Below are 21,108 nucleotides of genomic sequence, written 5' to 3' on the forward strand. Positions count from 1 at the left end.
CACATGACCAGCAATATGAAAGGCCAAGGGATCTAAACTGTATGACCAGCAATATGCTGTGGGAAAAAAAGGTTTACCCTGGGGGTGAGGGTCCTTGTTTTCCTCAGTTTCGCCTGTTGTTAGGCACCTGGGGCTTTCCACCCAGGTGACCTTCTGTACCTGACCAGTCATCCTTGCTGTGCCCACGTCTAACTGCCTACCACACTATCATTACATCAAAATGGATTTTACATGTATTTTGTCTTTGAGCCCCTCAGGTGAAGTTACTACTGAAAATCAAATAACACTTGTCTAGACTTATTGCATATTATGTCTGCTTTTCTAGTATATTAATTTTTCATTAATTATAAGTACAAAAACCAAAATTAAATTGGTATCAAACCCCACGGTAATTTTTAACCTGCTCCCAACATAATTTACATTATCTCATGCTTTGAACAGAAAAATTTTAGCAAACATATTCTTTGGAAATAATTCTAATTTGTTCCATTAACTTAAAACTGAGGCTTCTGGGTAAAAGATGTAGTTATCTTGTATTGTTCAAACTTTTAATAAAAAGCAGTATGTTAAATTTTATAGAACATTATTACAAAATTCTAAACAAGCTGAAATCGAACAATATTCAGCCTTGAGTGCCTATTACTTGCCAGGCATTAAGTATTTCTCTTCATTTAAAGAATGGATAACAGTCTTGGAGTAGGTAATTAAAATAGCGAAGAAAAGCTGCCTCTGTTTGTATTGAGTCAAACAAGCAGAAATTTGATTGGAGAATCTTATTTCAGATGAGAGGCTGCTCGTATATTATACTTGGTATTTTCTTCTAATGAAAAATATAAAGCTCTTGACACTTACCTTAAACTGCTTAGGTCACTGCTTCTCACACCAGGCTGCATGGCAGAATTGTCCAGAGTTTGAAAAATGCCAGGCCTCTGTCTCACCCCCAGGGATTCTGTTTTTAATTGGTACAAGGTGGAGCTATTCTATCAACTACTTTCTACTCCCTGGTAATTAGCCATCTGTATGGTATTTTATCAACTGTGAGCCAGTGTTGATTGGTCAGGTCTTTGTGCTGGACTGAATTCTGCATAGCAGTGCTTACTGTGCAGAAAGGTTGCAGTGCCTCTATTTGCCTTCCTCTGTTTTCCCCTCACTTCCTTACTCCCTCTCAGAGCAGGCAAGTGTCTGCCGCTGCTGCAGCAGCAGCAGCAGCCCTGGCTGATCACCATTGAAAATACCAAAGAAAGAGCTGGGCTGCCTCCTGGGTATTTTGTCCACTGAGGATTAATTTACCAGGCATTTTTCACTGTTCTCTACATCCTGCAAAACTTTTCTGGTTTTGTTTTGCAAGAAATAAACTATGAACTTACTGCTGAAAAAACAAGCAAAAGGTTTTAGCACAGCTCTCTGTCTCTTGGGACAAGTTTGAAAATTCCGAGCGAGCTGAAGCATAGTAAGTGCTTTCTTTCTTTTAAAGCTACTTCTGGGGTGAAGGGAGGCTATTGTAATGGTAAATTTCACTCGGAGGAAAAGAAGGGTTGATAATCAATCAAACACGAGGTATCATTTGAGGTTTGTAATTTTCTTACCATATTGTAAAACTATCTTAGTTTTCTCTGTAGAACATGCAGAGGATGTTTTATTGTGTATATGCGTGAAATAGCAATCTCGAGAGTGACACTAAAAGAAGTTTTCTCCGATGGAGTGAAGAGATATATACCCTTTGCGGCGGCCTCAGCGAGAACCCGGAGCTCCAGGCGGAGACTTTACAGAATTGCCGGAGTGAAAAATCTTCCTGGGTCAGCATCTTGGAGGTCAACTGGGAAGAACATTTTACGTCTGAAAGCCTTCGTTTCTCAAAACCGCTCTTTGGGTCGGCGTATCTTGAAGGATGGGATAATAGAAGCACCGCTTTCTTGAATCTGCTTCAGGCATTTACAGTTTAACTTGGAGGATCATGTGCTTGGCATGATGAGAACCACAGAGAACTTCGAGGAGACTCGTGGCGCAGGAAACCCCAACGGGGCTCCCACGGAAGGTACATTTATCTGGAAGCGCTCTTGCAAGGAGGGGCTCCCTGGGGCTTTACTTTGAAAGGTGGCCTGGAGCACGGAGAACCATTAATCATCTCTAAGGTATGGTTTTTTTTTTTTTTTTTTTTACCAATGTTGTCTTTATTCACATTGCTTTTTCAACTTCTACTGAATCTGTCAAAATGCAAAAAAAAAAAAAAAAAAAAGCTGAAGATTGCCGGACTATTGCTTAATTTGCTATTTCATACCTTGCTGATTTTATCTGGGAAATAGTTGTCTAGCTTGGTATTTGAAAGAAAATGTGTTTAGCATCATTTATTCTGTGAAATCTCAGAGGAAAATGTGCTCGCTTGATGAATAATCTCTTTTTGTGAATGAATAGTATAAAACCAGCTACCATCTGATCTTTTCTGTTATAAATCAGATTAAAGATTAACATAGTTAAGGTGCTAGCATAGTGAATGTTTTGGATGTGTGCCTCTATTTAACATATGGCTAGAAAAATATTTGATCCTTCTCCCTTTAGTTGAAAAATGTCTAGCATTCTAAAATATTTTAGAATTGTTTGTTATCCTGGATAATTGAGTAACAAATGTTAGGCTTAGTATTTTCTGCTTTTTTATTAAACTACAGCAATTAAGAAAGATCACACAGATTTCTTTTAAAATATCAGAATATCAACAGTCTGAAACAGAAGTATAAGTGCTTTTCATACTATGCAATATTCAAGAAATAGTAGTTGAGGGAAAAATATTTTAGTTTGAGGGTGAAAAGGGGATAAATGTGCATTTTATCTGAGCTCTGTTACCTATTTAAGGTTAGTTTCATATTCTCCAAATGTGTTTTTGGGGGAAACTGAAATGATTCTTACTGGAGATAAGCAAGTGGAAATTGATTTCTACAGGCTAGCCAAGAGTGTATGGGATACCACTGTAAACTGTGTGACCTTTCTTTATTTTCCTAAGAAAATAAAAGATATGTATGTATGTGTATCACAAAGCCTTCCAGCTCTAACTGAAAAGCTAACTTAAGTGGCCTAAATAAATTGGGGTTTGATTTTCTCATATCACAAGAAGTCTGGAGGTAGGCTGTCCCAGGCAAGGAGCAGCAGTCAATAATGTCAACAAAGACTTCACTATCTCTCCACTCTGCCATTCTTATAATGGTGGCTTTTGTCTTCTTGTTGCATGATGGATGCCACACCTCCAACATTGCATCTTCATTCAGGGCAAGGGGTTTGGCTCTTTTGTGTGGCGAGGGACACCCTTCATATCAGACTTTGCTTACATCTCATCAACCAGAACTGTGCCTCATACCTATCCTCAGAGCGCATTACTGGTCAAGGGGAATGAGATGCCCAATGACTAGTTCACACCAGTCAGGATTTCTCTCCTGGATTCTGCAACAGGAACCTTACCCTTCCTGATGTCCAGGAATACCTGCCCACTTTCTGGACAAAATGGGGTTCTGTTTTCAAGCAGAAGGAATGAATGGGTGCCGGGTAGACAGCAGAGAATGTCTGCCACAAACATGGATGTCACCTCTGCATTTAAAAAACTCTGGTTGTACCCTCAATTTTCCTGGCCTTTAAAGATAAGATTTTAGGTTTCTGTATTCTAGAACATGGTTTGCTATCAGACAGGCCTAATTCTCCATTTTATCTGAAGAATGGGGTGTACTATTATCTCCCTTGCAGGATGCGTGAGGATTAAATGAGACCATGCATTTAGAGTGTTAGCAAAGGGCCTGGTACACAGAAGGAAAGGAAAGGAACTCAAGGCCTTAGTGAAGATTGTGATTGTTGCTTTTCATTATTCCAGGAGATATTTCTATTAGTATATATATTTTGCTGCTGTGGAGAGTTCCAAAATCACAGTAGCTTAAGTAGTATAAGCACTTATAATCTTTCTCACATAACAATTTGAACATAAGCCAACTGCAAGATGGCCACATGGTGTCAGGGACCCAAGTCCCTTCTACTCCCCAGGTGATATCCTGTCTTCATGGTCCAGGTGACTTGCCACAACACCTGCTTTTCAGTAAGAAGTGGAAAAGGGGGAAAGAAGGCAATCTCCTTCCTTTCAAGGATATAATCTGCTCTGTCCAATATGGTAGCCACCAGCTACATGTGGCTATTTCCATTTCAATTGAAAGTAACTGAAGTGAAATACATTTAAATTTCTGTTCATAATGTGCACTAGTCTGATTTGAAGTGCCCATTGTATCCAAGCTCCTGAATATCTCCTCATCCTGTCTGGCAAATTCATATTCATTCCAAGCTCCATTTCTTCCTCTCCCTGAAGTTTTCCTGATTTCATCAAGCTGAGATAGGTAGTCTCTCTTCTATGCTCCTATAACATGCAGTCTTACACTGTTTTGTGTGTGTGTATAGATATGCAGATATAGATATGGATGTAAGTATAGATATTGATATATTTATGTTGCTTATGTTCTCAAAAGTCTGTGAACCTCTATAGGGCAGGGACTTTTTTTTTCTCATCTCTACCACACCTAACTCAGAGCCTGGGCACACAAATGTTTGCTGAGTAATTGAGAGGGTTATGTGTTATTCAGGTTGCATTTCCAGGATCTAGCAGAGTGCCTGCCACAGAGGAGGTGCTCACTAATTTTTATATGCAAAGACAGAAAGAGCTGTGGGCAGTGTAAGCAGGGAGGCAGGGCCTGTGAGACGAGATGCCAGCCGGATCTCCAGTGACAGAAAGTGTGTTCGTTTCCTATGGCTGCTATAACAATTGCCACAAAGTTAGTGGCTTAAAACAGTACAAATTTATTATTGTGCAGTTCCATAAGGCTACTGTGGTCTCAGTGGGCTAAAGTCAAGGTGGCAGCAAGGCTGTATGACTTCGTGGAGGCCGTGGGGGACGGTTCACTTCCTTGCCCTTTCCAGCTTCCAGGCACTGTTCACGTTCTCCAGCTCCTGGTCTGTGTCCCTCTGTAAAGCCAGCAATAGCAAGTTGAATCCCTCTCACATTGCATCATTCCAATCTCTAACTTCTGCATCCCTCTCTGATTTTAAGGACCCTTGAGATTGGGCCCACCGTTGGGTGAAACCTCAATTCCATCCGCAACCTTAATTCCCCTTTGCCATATAACCTATATATTCACAGATTCTAGGGCTTAGAACATGGATGTCTTTGGGAAGAGACAGCATTATTTTGCCAACCAACAGGTGTTTGAACACTGATAAAAGTCCATATAATTAAGACAGTATCAGGATGAGTCTAAAGTGAAATGTAGGGCTGATCATACACATCCCAGATCTTCTTTCTAGGACAATGAAAAAATGCACATTACCTCATATACTGCTAACCAAATGTATGCTATTCCCCCACTCCTAGGGTGACCCCCATTGTAAGGAGAGGGAAGGGACAGTACACATTGAGTCATACATATGAGAGGCATGTATACGTATACAAAGCAGTTATAAGCTGCCAAGTATGGATGACAATGTAATGAATGAAGTATCATTTTTCTGTAGGTACAAATGAGGCAGAAGAATGAATGGGGAAAAGGGACTACAAAAGGGTGGCAATGAAAGAAATCATTTTCAAATCACTTTCTTTGGGATTTCATGTCCTTGAAAAGGAAGGGTGGGGTTGAGGAAAGAGCCTGTGTAATCTGCAAACTTCAAAAAGAAAGGGTAACTTTAAAAAAAATAGTGATTGTATGTAGAAAAGCTCAAGTAATTTAATAGTTCAGGAAGTTGGCAGCATAATTTCACCATGACTCGCTCTGCATTGTGGCTGAGAAAAGAAGTTCCACCTGCAGTAGGGACGCACCTGCCCCAGGGTTCATAACTCAAGTAGCGAGTATGACAATAAACAACAACTACTATGGCTGGCACTTACTGAGAACTGACTATGTGCCAAGCTCTATTCTGAGAGATCCACATGTGTTAGCACCTTAATTTCCACAACTCCATAAGGAAGGTAATATTAGTATGCCAATTTTGTACATAAGACATAGAATTTGAATAGTGTTCTGAAGCTCACACAAGCAGTAAGTGATAGAGTTGAAATTTGAATCCAGGCATTCTGGTTCCCCAGCGTCCATGCACTTGACACAGTGTGCATTCAGTCGCCATTCCCTACCAAGTATTTGCCTCTGACCAGATTCTAGAGCTATTATCTGGGTAAAATATGGGATTTGTCTTTTGTTATATGTTGTAAAATTTATTAGAGGAAAACAATGAAAAAAAACCCTTATCCCTACAAGGTGCCCTAAAATAGGTATGTATTACTGCTGCTCAGGAACCCCTTAAAGTTGTTCAAGACCCATAACAATGAAGGGCCACTCAACAGTTTTTTGTTAAGTATCTTCATGTTGGATGCCACCTGACAGGCACCTTTTTGCACTTCAAAGGATTAAAACTTCCACATGTACTTCATTTGCTTCCATGACCTAAGATTCCTTAAGAAGACCAAAATTTGCATCCCAGCCAAAAAGAAGTCTGAGTGGCCCATTCAGCCTTTGCCAAGAAGGAAGCTTCTTTTAGTCACATGGGGGAAATCCTAAGCAAACCCACTCAGGTTCAGATGATGCTCTCTGGTCTTGGATGCACTGGCTTGTCTGGAGGATTGGTCACTGGAACTGGTATGCCTGGAGGAAGGTCCGACTGTCCTACAACCACAGAGGAGCTGTCACTGGCAGAGAGGGCCTTGAAACAGTCACAGATCCCCTGGAAGAGCTTTTGAACAAATAAAGTGGTTTTGAATGGCCCCTGCAGTTGAAATTATTGCATTTGTAAAAAAAAAATGGATACGTTAGAGGACTGGGTTGGAAGACAAGGTATCTCAGAAGTACCTGTAGCAACATGAGTCTTGGAGCTCCATACCTGGACCCTAGGTCCTACAGTCTTGGTCCCTGCTGTAATGTAGGAAAAATGACATTTTTCTCTTGCATGTGCTTAAAACAAATTTTCTAGGCTTCAGATTTGGGGTAAGCCTTTGCTCCCATCTTACATTATTGATGCATAAACACATATTCCCTGATTCCTATCCCCTGGGAAGTATCTTTTCTCTGGCTGGACTCTCTTCTGTGCCATCTCATATATAAATCCTATTGGTTCCACCTTCCACATTGTCACCCCACCTTCAAGGAAATGTCTTCTCCACCTACCACACCATCATCCTCTTTCCATCAGTCCACATCACAGCCGTCTTTAGACCTTGTTCTACCAAGGCTTGGCACCCTGACCTGTTCCCATCTCCAGCTTCCGAGCTTTATCTGTAGGGCATGTCTGGCATGTCTGCCGTGTGAAGTCGAGGCACCCTCAAACATATGCTTCCTGGTTTCCTGTTGGTTGACACTACTCAGATTTTAAAAATGGATTCTTTCATTGGGTTTTCTAGCCTTACTGATATGATCTAATCCCTGAGTCCCCTTCATAATTCCTCCTCTGGACAGAATCATCCAAACATCCCAGTCAATCTGCCATTTTAAAGTGAAAAATGAACTGCTTTTCTGCCCTATGAGAAGCCCTGGAAATATAACCACTCCATCGGTTAGGAAATTCCTCATTTGAAATGTCCTTAAATTGCCTGGATGACAAGTGAAGATTTCGTCAGTTCTGAATATTCTTATCATCTGGTCCAGCTTCTGCACTTTTACAGCCTTCTTGCTCTCTTGCTGCTCTTCATTTTTCAACACAGCAGCATCAGCTGTACAATCTGTCTGGCCCATTCTTCTGCACTAAACCAAGGCTTATTTTACCAGTTCTTTAGCACGATCCTTGAGTTCAGAGTGAAACTGATTTTTAGGTAGTTCCCAAGACCTTGGGCTGGTTGATTTAGTTCACCTCATGTCATCTTTTCCAAGTTCCAAGCTAGATCAGCTTAGTATTGATCTTTCACAACAGCCGGTCCTTTCTGAGGTTCTCTCCTTACCTTTCTCGTTCTTTCCTTTAACATTCTTTGTCCTTCACACCCAGGTAGCTTCATGTCTCTACTCTCCATAAACTAATTGTTTGTTCTTTCGTTGTTCCATCCCTCTCTATCCTGCATTTGCATTAATTCCTCCTTCCTCTCATTGCCCCAGCACCTTATTCATGCCCTCTTCTAATACAGGCAGGTGTTTGCATTTTGGTATCCTGCCAATAATTATAATCTCTTTAAAGCCAAATGAGTTTTATTCAAGCGGTATGTTCTGCATCTCCTAGAAAAATACTTCTTTTTTTAAATATACAACAAATGCTCAATAAATGTTAAATGTCTTACAGGATTTTAGAGCTTAAAGAATCTCAGCAAACATCTGATCCAGCTTTCCTCATCACACAGAGAAAAACTGAGACCCAGGAAATTTCATTATTGGCCAGGATGGTTCTTTCTGCCCCACCAAATAAATTGTGTGTGTGTGTGTGTGTGTGTGTGGTGTGTGTGTAAAGCTCAGCTAGTGAGGAAATAATTGCTCTCTAGTTATACCACTCATAGTTTTGTATGATTGCTAGCTTCCCCGTTAGACTGTTAACTTCTAGAAGCCAGGGACCTTTCCTCTTGCTTTCTCTTCCTCCCTTCCTTCTTTTTTTCCGTTATCCACAGTGCTTAAACTATGCATAGCAATGATGAAAACAAAAATATATTCATGGATAAAGAAGATAAATGACTATTATAAGGGATCTTCTTTAGAATCTCTGTGAGAAAGATGTTGAGGACAGTGTGCAAACATGATACTGGGAAACCTGTTTAAAAAAATAACATGAATTCTTCCTGCCATCTTTCTGTGCCTCCATAAATGGTGTTCACGAATGTTCTGCATGATGCTGTCAAGAGTATCACAATGCCAAAAGAGAGGCAAACACCAGGTTCTTTTTTAAAAAAAGATTTTATTTATATATTTTTAGAGAGGGGAGAACGGGGGGAGGAAGAGAGGAAGAGAAACATCAATGTGTAAGAGAAACATCGATTGGTTGCCTCTTGCATGCCCCCAACCAGGGGCCTGCAACCCAGGCAGGGGCTCTGGCTGGGAATCAAACCAGTGACCTTTCAGTTTGTGGGAAGATGCTCAACCCGCTGAACCATAACCAGTCCAGGGCAAACACCAGGTTCTTATCAAGCCATGCTCCAAAGTCATCACCCCATTTCTAATTGTGAGGATGAAGCATAATTACATTGGTGAATTTGAATGATTGATGACCACAGAGTTGGAAAAATTGTTGGGAACCTAACAGGCAGGTTAAACAGGTGTGGAGTAATCAGCCCAAGATTTGACGTAAAACTGAAAGATCTAGAAAAAATGGCAGAACAACCTGCTTCTGTCCCGTCATTCTGGTTTCATTGTACTGACAACCTCAGCGGGCATCACGGACCGTGAAGAAGTAAGGTGAAAACACACAGGAGGAAAATCCTGGGATTCTTTTTCTAAGGATGTAATAAGTATGTGCAAATAAAATACCTCAATGGACAAAAATAAGGCACATAGATTGAGTCTGACTTTCAATTTAATGATGTCTTGCACACATTTGATGTTTGGTAAATGACTGTTGAATTAGACTGGGGGAAAGGAAAATTCATCTTTTAATTTAACCTTTAGAAGTTGCCTTTTAAATTGTTTCAAGTGTTAAGTGTTTTAGACACAAACTAAACTTATGATCTTATCAATGCTGTTGGAAAGAACTTTTATTCAAGTAGTATGCTGACATTGAATGCCAAATGGATCTTAACATTGGTAAGAACTGTGCTTTCTCTTAAAGCTAATATTGTTTCCAAGGCACTGCCTCCTATGTAGGGAATACATGAAAAAAATTTGTCTCCTTTTAGTAAACCCACAGTGTGATTGGAAACACAAAATGAGAGACTTTCTGTCAATCTTTGAAAAACAAAACCTCCAAAAACTTTCTGGTTCTGAACTAACTCACAAGACAGATTCTTACACATCTCTCCCTTTGATGTGCTTCCAAATAGCAAACATTCTGATCCAAAGAGCTGTAAAGTCCTGTTCTCCTGCGTGGTCCATCCCACCAGTCCAGCCATCTCTCACACTCTGACATCCAGGCCCTTCTCAGTGATACTAGTGGAGGCAGACTCTCTGCTAAAGTGAAGCACTGTTTCTCTCCCTCTTCTCAGGACTTTTCCCACACAAGAGACCTTGTGTGTTTTCATCTGTAGAATCACAGTTCTTTCCTGCCTTCCCAGGAGGGCTTTTCTAACTTGGTAGGCCTCTGTGCAGAACACTCTGTCGTAGGCATCTGAGCCTGCATTTGCTCTTATGTCAACTGCACTTTTTCATTCCTTAGCTACTCATGCATCTTAGTCATTATATCCTTTTTTGTTTGAACTGCGTTCTATCTTAGAGATTTATGTATTTTTCCCAAGTCCTGTTTTTAAGAACATAGCATGTTCTTTGCTATGTTTCTATTGAGTTAGAGTTGTAAATTCTTTTTTTTTTTTTTAAAGATTTTATTTATCTCTAGAGAGATGAGAAGAGAGAGAGAAAGAGGGAAGAAAACATTGATGTGTGAGAGATACATGGATTGGTTGCTTCTCATGCGCACCCTCTCCAGGGACTGAACCTACAATCCAGACACGTGCCCTGATTAGGACTCAAACCAGCGACCTTTTGCTTTGTGGGATGACACCCAACTAATTGAGCCATACCAGTCAGGGCTAGGGTTATAATTTCTCTGTTACCTTTTTTCTTTTCATTTCAGGCAAGGCTGGCTAGTATGGCCAAATACGCATCCCAGACACTATAGGTCTTGGAGTGAAAACAAACAAGTTTCATATCAAACATAGTCTTTATGGACTATGTGACCATGGGCAAGTAACTTAGCTTTCCTGAACTTCAGTTTCCTCATCTTTAAAAATGAAAAACATTCTCACCTAGAGAAGTTGTTATAAGTATCTGATTGATTAAGTTATACAACAGTGCTTTGGAATGATAAAACACAAACTAGTGTTCAGCTGTGATATGATGATACGGACTGGTGGGAAAATAGCAGGCACCAAACAGAAGTTAGCAACTCACATAACAAAGCTAATACTTGGCTGATTTTCTGTGTCATGGCCAAGACTTGCTACCTCACACTGAAACACTGATGGAGCTTATATTCCATTAGAAGGAGATTGGCAATAAATATGTCTAGGCATGATAACTTCAGGTTTGGCCCATGTTATTAAGAAAAAAGAAACAAAAATGATGGGTTCTAGCATGATAGTGTCTATGAGGTGGAGGTATGAAGAGAAGGATTTACTTTAAATGGGGTGATTAAAGAAGAGTTTTCTGATAAGCTGGCATCTGAACTAAGACCTGATGGATGAGAAATAACAAATCAGACATACAAAGAGCTTTGTAAGTTTGGCTGAGGCAGGAAAGTCTTGGGATGTTTCAGAAACAAGAATAAAGCCAGTGTTATTGTAGTATAGTAAGTGTCTTAATCTGTTCAGACCACTATAACAGAATACCACAGACTGGGTGGCTTATAAACAACAGACAGTTATTTCTCACAGTTCTGGAGGCTGGGAAGTCCAAGGTCAAGGTGCAGGCAGATTCAGTATCTGGTGAGGGCTTGCTTCCTGGTCTGTAGATGGTATCTTCTCATTGTGTCCACTCATGGCAGAAGGGGCAAGGGAGCTCTCTGGAGTCTCTTTTATAAGGTCATGATTTCCATTCGTGAAAGCTCTACCCTCATGACCTCATCAGCTCCCAAGAGCCCCACCTCCAAATACCATTACACTGGGGGAATAGGTTTCAGCATACAAATTTTGGAGGAATACATTTTCAGCATATAGCAAGAGAGAGAGAGAGAGGGGGTGGATGATATAAAAATGGAAAGTCTGATAGGGTCAGATCACATGGGACCTTGCAGGTAGTAGACTTTGAACTTGCTGTCAATGCAGGATGTGAGGGCATATCACACCATGAGTCTTCCTCTACTTACGGTGGATGAGCCAACTGCATGATTTAAACTCTGGGAGGTTTTTTGTTTTGTTTTGTTTTGTTTTTGGAGGGTTTTTTGACTGACCCTTAAAGCCACCTTCTCTTCTCTCCCTCATACATTTCTCAGGCACTTCCCAGGTCTACAGCACAACAGGGCCTTCAAAAAGACAAATGTCAAAATTCATTGTGATTTATGGAATGATGTATAAATAAAAAATATTCTTTTTTTCATTAGTTGGGGGAAGGCTCTTCTGCTGTACCCTGTAACTGTTGATCTCTGCATCTGTAGAATGGAAGTAACAATTCTTTCCTGCCTTCACAGGAGGCTTTTCTAACTTGGCAGGCCTCTGTGCAGAACACTCCCTCCTGAGCATCTGAGCCAACAAGATTTCCTGGGGTTGCTTTTGTCATAATATGACTACCTCCGCTGAGGTCCTGCTCCAGAACAGGCATACTATCTCACATAAGCTTCCTAATCCTTTTGAGCTATAGGCCCTATTATTATTTCCATTTTACAGGCTGAAGAAACTGGAAGTTTACTTAAAATCATAAAAGTAGGTAGGAGCTGACCTAAGTAAGACCTTTAAACTCGAAGCCTGAGAAATGCCTTCTAAAGTAAAAACTGCATTGTCATTGTACAGTCCCAAAGAATCCTTCCATCTACTCTGCCCCATGTCATGATAAACTTGAAGGCAGTTTGCATGGTGAAACGAGGAGGGTGCCTGAGACATCAACCTTGGGAATTAAACTGGGTTCCCTGCCTTCCCAGGCCCTGCTCCCTGCTACCTTTACTTCTGCAAGGTTCTGGCCTTGGTCTCAGGCCACCTCTCTGATTGTTGGTTTTCAACTAGCATATTGTGTTTTCATCTTTATCCACAGTCATCAACTTTGCCTTTGTTGTTCCATCACACCCTTGTCTCCTCAATTGACTTACACTCTCCCCTCCCCACAAACCTACACTCTGTGGCTCACCTCCTGACCTGGGTACATGGCATCTCATGGTGAAGTCATGATAAAACCTTAACCCTAAGCTTGGGCTTGTTACCAAGAAGAAACACTGACTGATGAAATGAACATGAACAGTTTAAACCTAACAGGGGCTGGATCCAGTTAATACAGGAAATCAGATTTGGGCTTCAAACAGAGAGAGTGTTGATTTTATGGGGTACCACAAGTTCACGCCCCCAACGTGGTGAAGAGACCTGGTTATAAGATTAGCACCACAACCAATGCTCTTTCACGGAGGAGTGTCCACTGTACCAAATTTTGTGCCATTTTGTTTGTCCCTTTCTAGCTCTTACTTTCTAGCTCTTACTTACGTTGTAGTATAGTACATCTGCTCTGCCCATCCAGCTTGTCTACTGCTTAGCTGACTGTCTCCAAACTCACCAGTCTGCTCTGGTCTACGACTCTCATTGGCATCCACCTTCCCTGGAAGGTGTACTTTCCAGTTCTCCCAGCAGCACATTCACTTCGCACAGTCCTGAGATATCCACACGGACTTGTTACCCTCGAAGCCACTGCTGCTTGGTAACATCCCTCAGCCGGTCTTGGCTCCTGGAGAACTGGTTCAGACAGTTTCTAGAACTCTAAATTTCTCAAAATCTAAAAATAACTCTGACAAGAATTTGGAATCAAAATACTGGCAATTTAAGTGGAATAAACATTCTTCAGATTAGTCAGACAAAGTGCCTAGCACTTTGGGTATTAAATTCTATCATGAGCACACATTTGCTACCAGGTAGAAAGAAAGATTAGACTTCTAGAACTAATGGCCTTACTCATTTCCTTTGAAAAGTTAAAATTTTTAATGGAGGAAGGCATGTATGTATAATTTAAACTTTTGTCATCTTGTGTGTAGTTCTCTGAGAAGTTCACATTTTTTGGACCTCGTGTCATGGAAACTGGGAAATAAACTGCTGGAATTCAGACCCAGGATCTGGCTGGGTTCCAAAAATAAATACACATGCTAGGTATTGAGATAGAACATTAAAAGAATAGGAGAGTGAGTCAACTTTTGGAAATAAGAAGGCAAAAAATAGTTGACACTTTCTTGTTATTCCTTGATTTTTTTTTTATATTCTTACTTTTGAGTAATTACTCAGGAACAGCAGGTCAAAAAATTACCAATTACAGCCATTGACCTAAGTATAAACAGTAGGAAGGTTAAAAAGAATTAGTCTTTGTTCCTTCATAGCTGCATAGTGGTGCCTTGGCTCAATGTTTATAATTAATATTTAAGTTTGCTGGTGCTCCCTTGAAAGAATTACTATCATGGTTTCCCCTCTTATATGTATGTCAATGAATCTCGACCTTCCAGAAGAAACCGTTGGTGTGGACCCTTCCAGTGAGCACAGGAGTAGTACAAGTTTCTGAACTCAGGCCCGTAGAGTACTACAGCCCCCTTCCTCTAAATAAGAGAAGGCAAAATAAAGAAGAGAGGACTGTGTGGTAGAAAGAATGAAATGTTTATGTAATACCCAATATTTACATTTAGTTATTTCCTTCTGTGGCCCAGGTACCATATTAGCTTCTTTATTTATTATTTTATAGAATGTGATTTGTTTTTATATATGAGAAAAGAGGTTTTTCTTAAATGATGGAAGCCAGGATTTAAAGCTAAGTCATTTATATGCATCACTAATATATTTAGTCAGCCCATTATTATCGAATGCCTCAAGTATGACAGCACGGGGGAAACAACAGCAAACAAACTCCTGCACCCACAGAGGGTGTGTGCATTCTGGTTTCTTTTTATACCCCTCAGAGCTGACCCAGTCACTGTTGTACCCACATTCCCTCACCATTCACTTCTGTGCGCATTGGCTTGTGTTCCAGTGGAATCATCTGCATTTCTCTCCTTATGGATTTTATGTTGCCTTCTCTTTGCCACCTTTTTAATGACTCTGGGAACAACCCTCACCCCACGACTGAGTGGAGCTGGTAGATAAACAGCTCGGCACTCTCAGCCCTTGGATGGGATAACTCTGGGGTGTGTGTTTCCCATTAGCTCCAAGAGTAGCCCTGGCGGAAGTGAGCTGCATGCACCCAGGGTTGTAGTTGGTTTGATAACGCATCTGCATGGACTGCCTTACATTCACTGCCTCCTTTGCCTACTTCTCTCTGTGTTCTTTACTTCCAGATAAACTGCTTGCATTTGAATCCTTGTCTCTGAGTCTCCTTCTGCGGAAAGGTAAACCAGGATAATCACCATTTAGGGGAATCCTTGCAAAGTGAAAGCCACAACCTAAAGTCTAATGCAGATCTGTTTGCAAAGTGTATGGTCTTTCTACTCTACTGTGGAATTCAAGCAGAAGGAACCCTCTAGTATCTTAGACCTCATTTTTTCCTTAGGTGCTAAGAAAAGGAGAAATTCATCCCTAGGTATGAAGTTTTGCAATTCTCTTTCATCTTCTCCTCCCTCACATAAGAGCTTGCCTTTCTCTTTTCCTCCAATGAATGGGTTGATGAGCCACACTTTTTTCATCATCACTTCTTCCTTCTGTCTCAGTCAATACTGAGAGAGTTTCCTCTCTGCTCTGGGAGGAGGATCCAGTCTCTCTTTTGTTCCACAGATTCTTTTATTCTGTCGGTTCTGTAAGTTGGTGGTTAAGGAAAATGTGGCCCCCTGGACAGGATAGACAAAATTATATCTGATCCTTCGGGGGTTCTCTGAGCATAGTTTCTTTTCTAGAATTTTATTTATGTTGCTTCTTTGCTTTCTCAATTCATTCTGTAAATAGAGCACAAGAAGAAAGTAAACAATACACTGATTTTCAGTCCAGAATATTTGACGGTGTAGCATGGCAGTGGTATGAAGTTTGGCACCTAAGCAAGCAATAAAATGTAACATAATTTCCAACCCATTCCAACCTCAAAATAACAGAATAACTTTGCAACACTAAAATGTGGTTTCCTTGTATAACTTGTACCACTGCCAAATTCAATACAAGAGGCTTCTTTTCTTTTGGAGCTGTTTCTGCACAATGTGAATGTTCTTTGACTCACTATGTTGTCCTTTTCCAATTTCTTTGTTTTTTTGCTTGAATTCACAGAAGACTGACAAACAGTAGCCTCGTGTGACAGCCATTAGTCTGCCTTAAACCTCAACTTGATCTTGAATGGATAGAGTAATGAATAGATTTTATGTAATTTAATGGATGTTGTCAGCTATATGAATTTGTTAGTTCAAGAGGAACTAGGCTTCTAGTCCCCCCTTTTCTAAATCCGTATTTGATTACAATAGTGTAAAGGGCAATGTTCCCTCTTTCAGTTACAGCACTCTTATAGCAGTCTGAACTCTGAATAATGGAACAATAAACATATACTCTATTTAAAAAGAGAAGGAAGGAAGATGAGTATTTAGTTCTTTGCATTAGTGGGAATTGACGAGCATTTTAAAAATCATGTTTGTGTGTGTGGGCACAGCGAGGGGCATTTCATCATCATGAGGGTGGTCTTGGCAAGTCAGTGTTCTCTTTGGCCTCACAACTGCTGACCACGTTTATGCCTATGCTAGCTCCAGGGAGTCTGCAGCATGGAATGCAGATTCACAAAATAGTACAGAATAAGTGGTCTCCCATTTTCCCACCTCTCACACAGGGAAAAGATGCATTCTTCTTAGTCAAAACTCCCTGATTTGTCCTATTTTATCATTTCATGGAAATTAAAAATATACCTTTCCATACATTTCTGGTGGGAATGTAAAACAATGTAGCCACTTTGGAAAAATAGGTGGCAGTTTCTTAAAATGTTAAACATAGAGTTACCACATCACCCAATGATTCTAAGTATATGCCCAGGAGAAAACATATGTCTATGCAAAGACATACTCAGGTGTTCATGGCCACATTATTCACAACAGCCACAAAGTTGGAAAATCCAAATGTCCATCAATTGGATAAATAAAATATGGTATAGCCATGTAACAGAATACATTTCATAATTAAAGGGAACTGAATACTCATTCATGTAAAACATGAATTAACCTAAAAAATGTTATGCTCACTTTAACAAGTCAGACACAAAAAAACCACCACATATCATGTAATTCCATTCACATGGGGTGTCCAGAAGGGATGAATCTATAGAGTAGATTAATCCTGGTCTAAGGCTGGGAGTGGAGTGTGGCTGACTATAAGTGGGTCCAAAGTTTCTTCTGAGGTGACGGAAGTGTTCTGAGAGTAGACCGCAGTGAGGGGTGCACAGGTCTTCAACTATATTAAAAAACATTAAATTGTAAAGAAAAAAGACCAATTTATTCTGGTAATAAAAATTAGAAGAAACAACAACAAAAAGAGAAAATAAGTAAGAATCATGAAGATTATGACTCATCATGTTAAGCATTCAATCTTGATTTAATTAACTGAAATTTAAAGTAGTAGAGGAAGCTGGCCAAAATGAAGCTCTGAACATTGCAGAGCCCTAATTATTTAGAGAATTAAGACACTCTAAAAAGTTGCATGTAAAGCATCTTAGGAATGAGACAGAATAATGCCACATTCGGAAGACCTGGGCAGTGGAATTCCAGAATTTTCTCTGAAGGCAGAGTGCCCTCCCCACTTCAGTCTTCAGTTTCATTATCAGGATCTTCCGTCTCAGTGTTTAATTCCGCCCATGTTTTCTGTACCACGTGTCTTTGGAAAATTAAAGTAAGGTACAGTGTCCTGGGAAAGACAAGTAATATGAAATACAAAAGATTTGCTAAATTACTGAGGATAGAATTTCATTCTTCAGTGGAGTTTGAGGACACAAAGGCATTTAACATTGTAACAGAAAAAAAAATGGTAGCACTGACGAAGAGGGGGTGTGCTGCCAAATGAGGTTGGAGAAATTTTTATTCATTGAGATTACGGAAGTTCAGGGAATTCTCCCCACTGTAGGGATTATAAAAGTGAATGAGCTGTTAAACTGGCCAGGTTATACAGAAGACAAAGAAGCATTTCAGAGTGAGGGCTGAGCAAGCATTTCACAAGGGCCATCTTACACTTCTCGAAGCCACGTGGGGAGCATGGGCCACCTGAGGGCAGGAGCCTCTTGACCACTGACGACGCTGCCCTGTTGCTGGCCTGCCCCGTGGTGTCTGCCTTGGCTGTCCACTCTGACTTCTGATGGGGTCCCTTGACATGTGGGAGAAGAGGTGGTGACGGGGGGACAAGAGCCTGTTTTTGTCTACTGAATTCCTTGTAATCCTCCATTCTAGTACTTACCTATCAGAACTTTCTGAGCTCCAAGGGACCTGTAGTGAATGTTCCCAAGTTTGACTGCTAATGTGTAATGGGAAGAAGTGATGGATACTTGTTGTACAATGAACTATTCAATGGCAATCCTTTTTTTTCTTGTTGTAGTCTGTAGCTTTCACATGCACCAGACTTAGACAGAAATGTGCAGAACTTTTTGGCAAAAATGAAAAACTTTATTGAGGGATATACAAGAAGACTTGACCAAAAATGGAAAGCATAATATCTTTTGGAATGGGAAAACTAAGTGATATCAAGATGCTAGTTCTTCTCAGATTAACCTATCAAATCTCAAAATTTCCAAAAGGAATGTTTTGACAGAATAATGTAAAAAAAAGTCAACTTTTGAGAAAATATAAAAATAATGAGTAAAGAATTTAGTAAGTATTAGTACAGTACTTCTTATAAAGCTATAGGAACTCAAAAGTATGGGTCTCCGGGGAAATGGAAATACTTGTTCACAGAAGGACTTGTAAAGGAGTGTTTGCAGCAGTTGTGTTCATAATAGCTCCAAACTTTCTTCACCATTTCTGTGACAGTAGGAAATGGTAAAGAAATTGTGCCATATTCACATGAGGCAATACTGCTCACCTGAACAAAGGGATCAGTTGCTGGTGCATGCAACCGCATAGATAAACTGCAAAGACACTGTGTTAAGTGAAAGAAGGCAGGACACAATATAGCACTTACGGAATCATCCCATTTGTATACATTTTTAGAACAGGCAAAACGAATCATTTGAAAGAAATAGGAACAGTGGTTGCCTCTGTGATGGGGTGGTTGGGACTGACTGAGGCACAAGGCATCTTTCTGGATGCTGGAAATGCTGTATGCCTTAATAGTGGTATGGGATATCTGGATATATGCATTTGTCAAAACTCATTGAATTGTACCTTTATGACCTGTGCATTTTAATTCATGTAAATTATACCTTAAAGTATGATACCCCAGATTGTGGGGCAGGAACAAATGGACTAGCCAATGGCATTATGGAATAAAATATAAAATTGAGAAATAGATCCACTATATGGATTAAGAATTTAGCACATAATAAAAGAAGAATTTTAAATTGAGGGTTGGGGAACTTATTTAATAATAATATCAGGATCAGGAAAGATAAAAGCTGGATCCACTTTGCCCTGACTGGGGTGGCTCAGTAGATTGAGCGCCAGCCTGCAAACTGAACGGTCGCTGGTTTGATTCCTGGTCAGGTCACATGCCTGGGTTGTAGGCCAGGTCCCTGACTGGGGGCATGTGAGAGGCAGTTGATTAATATTCCTCTTGCACATTGATTTTCTCTCCATCTCTTTCTCCCTCTCTTCTCCTCTCCCTAAAAATAAATAAATAAAATCTTTTAAAAAAGCTAGATCCACGTCATCCCTAATATCAAAATAAAGCCAGATAAATTAAAGAGTTACATGTAAAATGTGAAATAAATTTACTTCCTATATTTCTGTATTGTATGAATTCTTTTAGCAAGCACATTTTTCAATTTTTTTGATTATGGTAATATATACATAACAAATTTTACCATTTTAACCATTTTTAAGTGTACATTTTTGTGGCATTAAGTACATTCACATTGTTCTGCAACCACCATCACCACCATCTCCAGCATCTTTTGCCTTCTCAAACTGAAACTCTGTACCAGCTGAATGACTCCCCATTCCTCTCCCCTAGTCTCTAGCAACTCTACCCTCAGTTCTACATTCTGTCTCTATAAGTTTGACTACTCTTAAGTACTTCATATAAGTGAAATCATACAGTATTTGTCCTGTGACTCACTTTCTTCACACAGCGTAATGTCCTCAAAGTCTTGCAATGTTGCACCATGTCAGAATTTCCTTCCCTTTTAAGGCAGAATAATGTTCCATTGTATTTTGTTTATCTGTGAACATGTGGGTTGTTTCCACCTTTTGGCTAGTATGAATAATGCTACCATGAGCATAAATATACAAATATTTTTCAAGTATCTTCTGTCTTGGTCTGCTTGGACTGCCATAAGAAAAATAGTAGGTGACTTAAACAGCTTAAATTTATTTTCTCATAGTTTTTGGAGACTAGAAGTCCAAGGTCAAGTTTCTGGCTGATTTGGTTTCCAGTGAAAGCTCTGTTCCTAGCTTACAGACAAGGACGGGGTAGTGTGGGATTGGGGAGGATACTCTCTGGAGTCCCTTCTTATAAGGGCACTAATTCTGTTAGACTGGCCCCCACCATTATGACCTCATTTAACCTTATTTACTTCTTTACTCCAAATATAACCATACATACAAATTTTGGGTGGGGTGGTGTGGTGCGGGTGGAATCAAACATTCGGTCCATTATACTGTCTTCCAATTTTTTTTATGTATACCTAGAAGTGGAGTTGCTGGATCATATGGTTTTGTGTTGGTCAAAAAGTTCATTTGTTTTTTCCTGTAAGATGGTTCTAGTAGCACTTGTTTTTAACTTTGTTCGAAACAATTTTGTTGGATTGTATTGTGACTGCTGTCATGTCAACATGCATTAAAAAAAACTTATCAAAATTGGTAAATTTCTGTGTAGCCATTTTAATATTGAAAATGGAAGAAAATATACATTTTTAGCATATTATGCTTTATTATTTCAAGAAAGGTAAAAATGCCATTGAAATGCAAAAAAATAAAAACAAGATTTGTGCAGTGTATGGAGAAGGTGCTGTGACTGATCAAACATATCAGAAATGGTTTGTGAAGTTTCATGCTGGAGATTTCTTGCTGGATGGTGCTCTATGGTCAGGTAGACCAGTTGAATTTATAGCAATCAAATAGAGACATTAATTGAGAACAATCAATGTTATACCATGTCAGAGATAACTGACATGCTCAAAACATCCAAATCAATCAAGTTATTGGTGAAAATGAAAAGTGCATCTTTTATTTTATGGAAAAAATCATACGGACTTTGTGGCCAAGCCAATAATTTTT

The 21,108-nt window shown here is 39.9% G+C and overlaps 1 protein-coding gene across 1 annotated transcript in view; it reads left to right on the forward strand.

Moving 5' to 3' along the window:
* The first annotated feature begins 1,189 nt into the window (after window positions 1-1,189).
* Window positions 1,190-21,108, forward strand: part of SHROOM3 (shroom family member 3) — a 278,644-nt gene continuing 258,725 nt past the window's right edge. Inside the window, 2 exon segments of the mRNA XM_028505677.2 lie at window positions 1,190-2,023; window positions 2,026-2,132. Coding sequence (XP_028361478.1) covers window positions 1,966-2,023; window positions 2,026-2,132 — 165 coding nt within the window. The 5' untranslated portion in view covers window positions 1,190-1,965.

The sequence above is a fragment of the Phyllostomus discolor genome, chromosome 1, assembly GCF_004126475.2.
Source record: "Phyllostomus discolor isolate MPI-MPIP mPhyDis1 chromosome 1, mPhyDis1.pri.v3, whole genome shotgun sequence".
NCBI lineage: Eukaryota > Metazoa > Chordata > Mammalia > Chiroptera > Phyllostomidae > Phyllostomus > Phyllostomus discolor.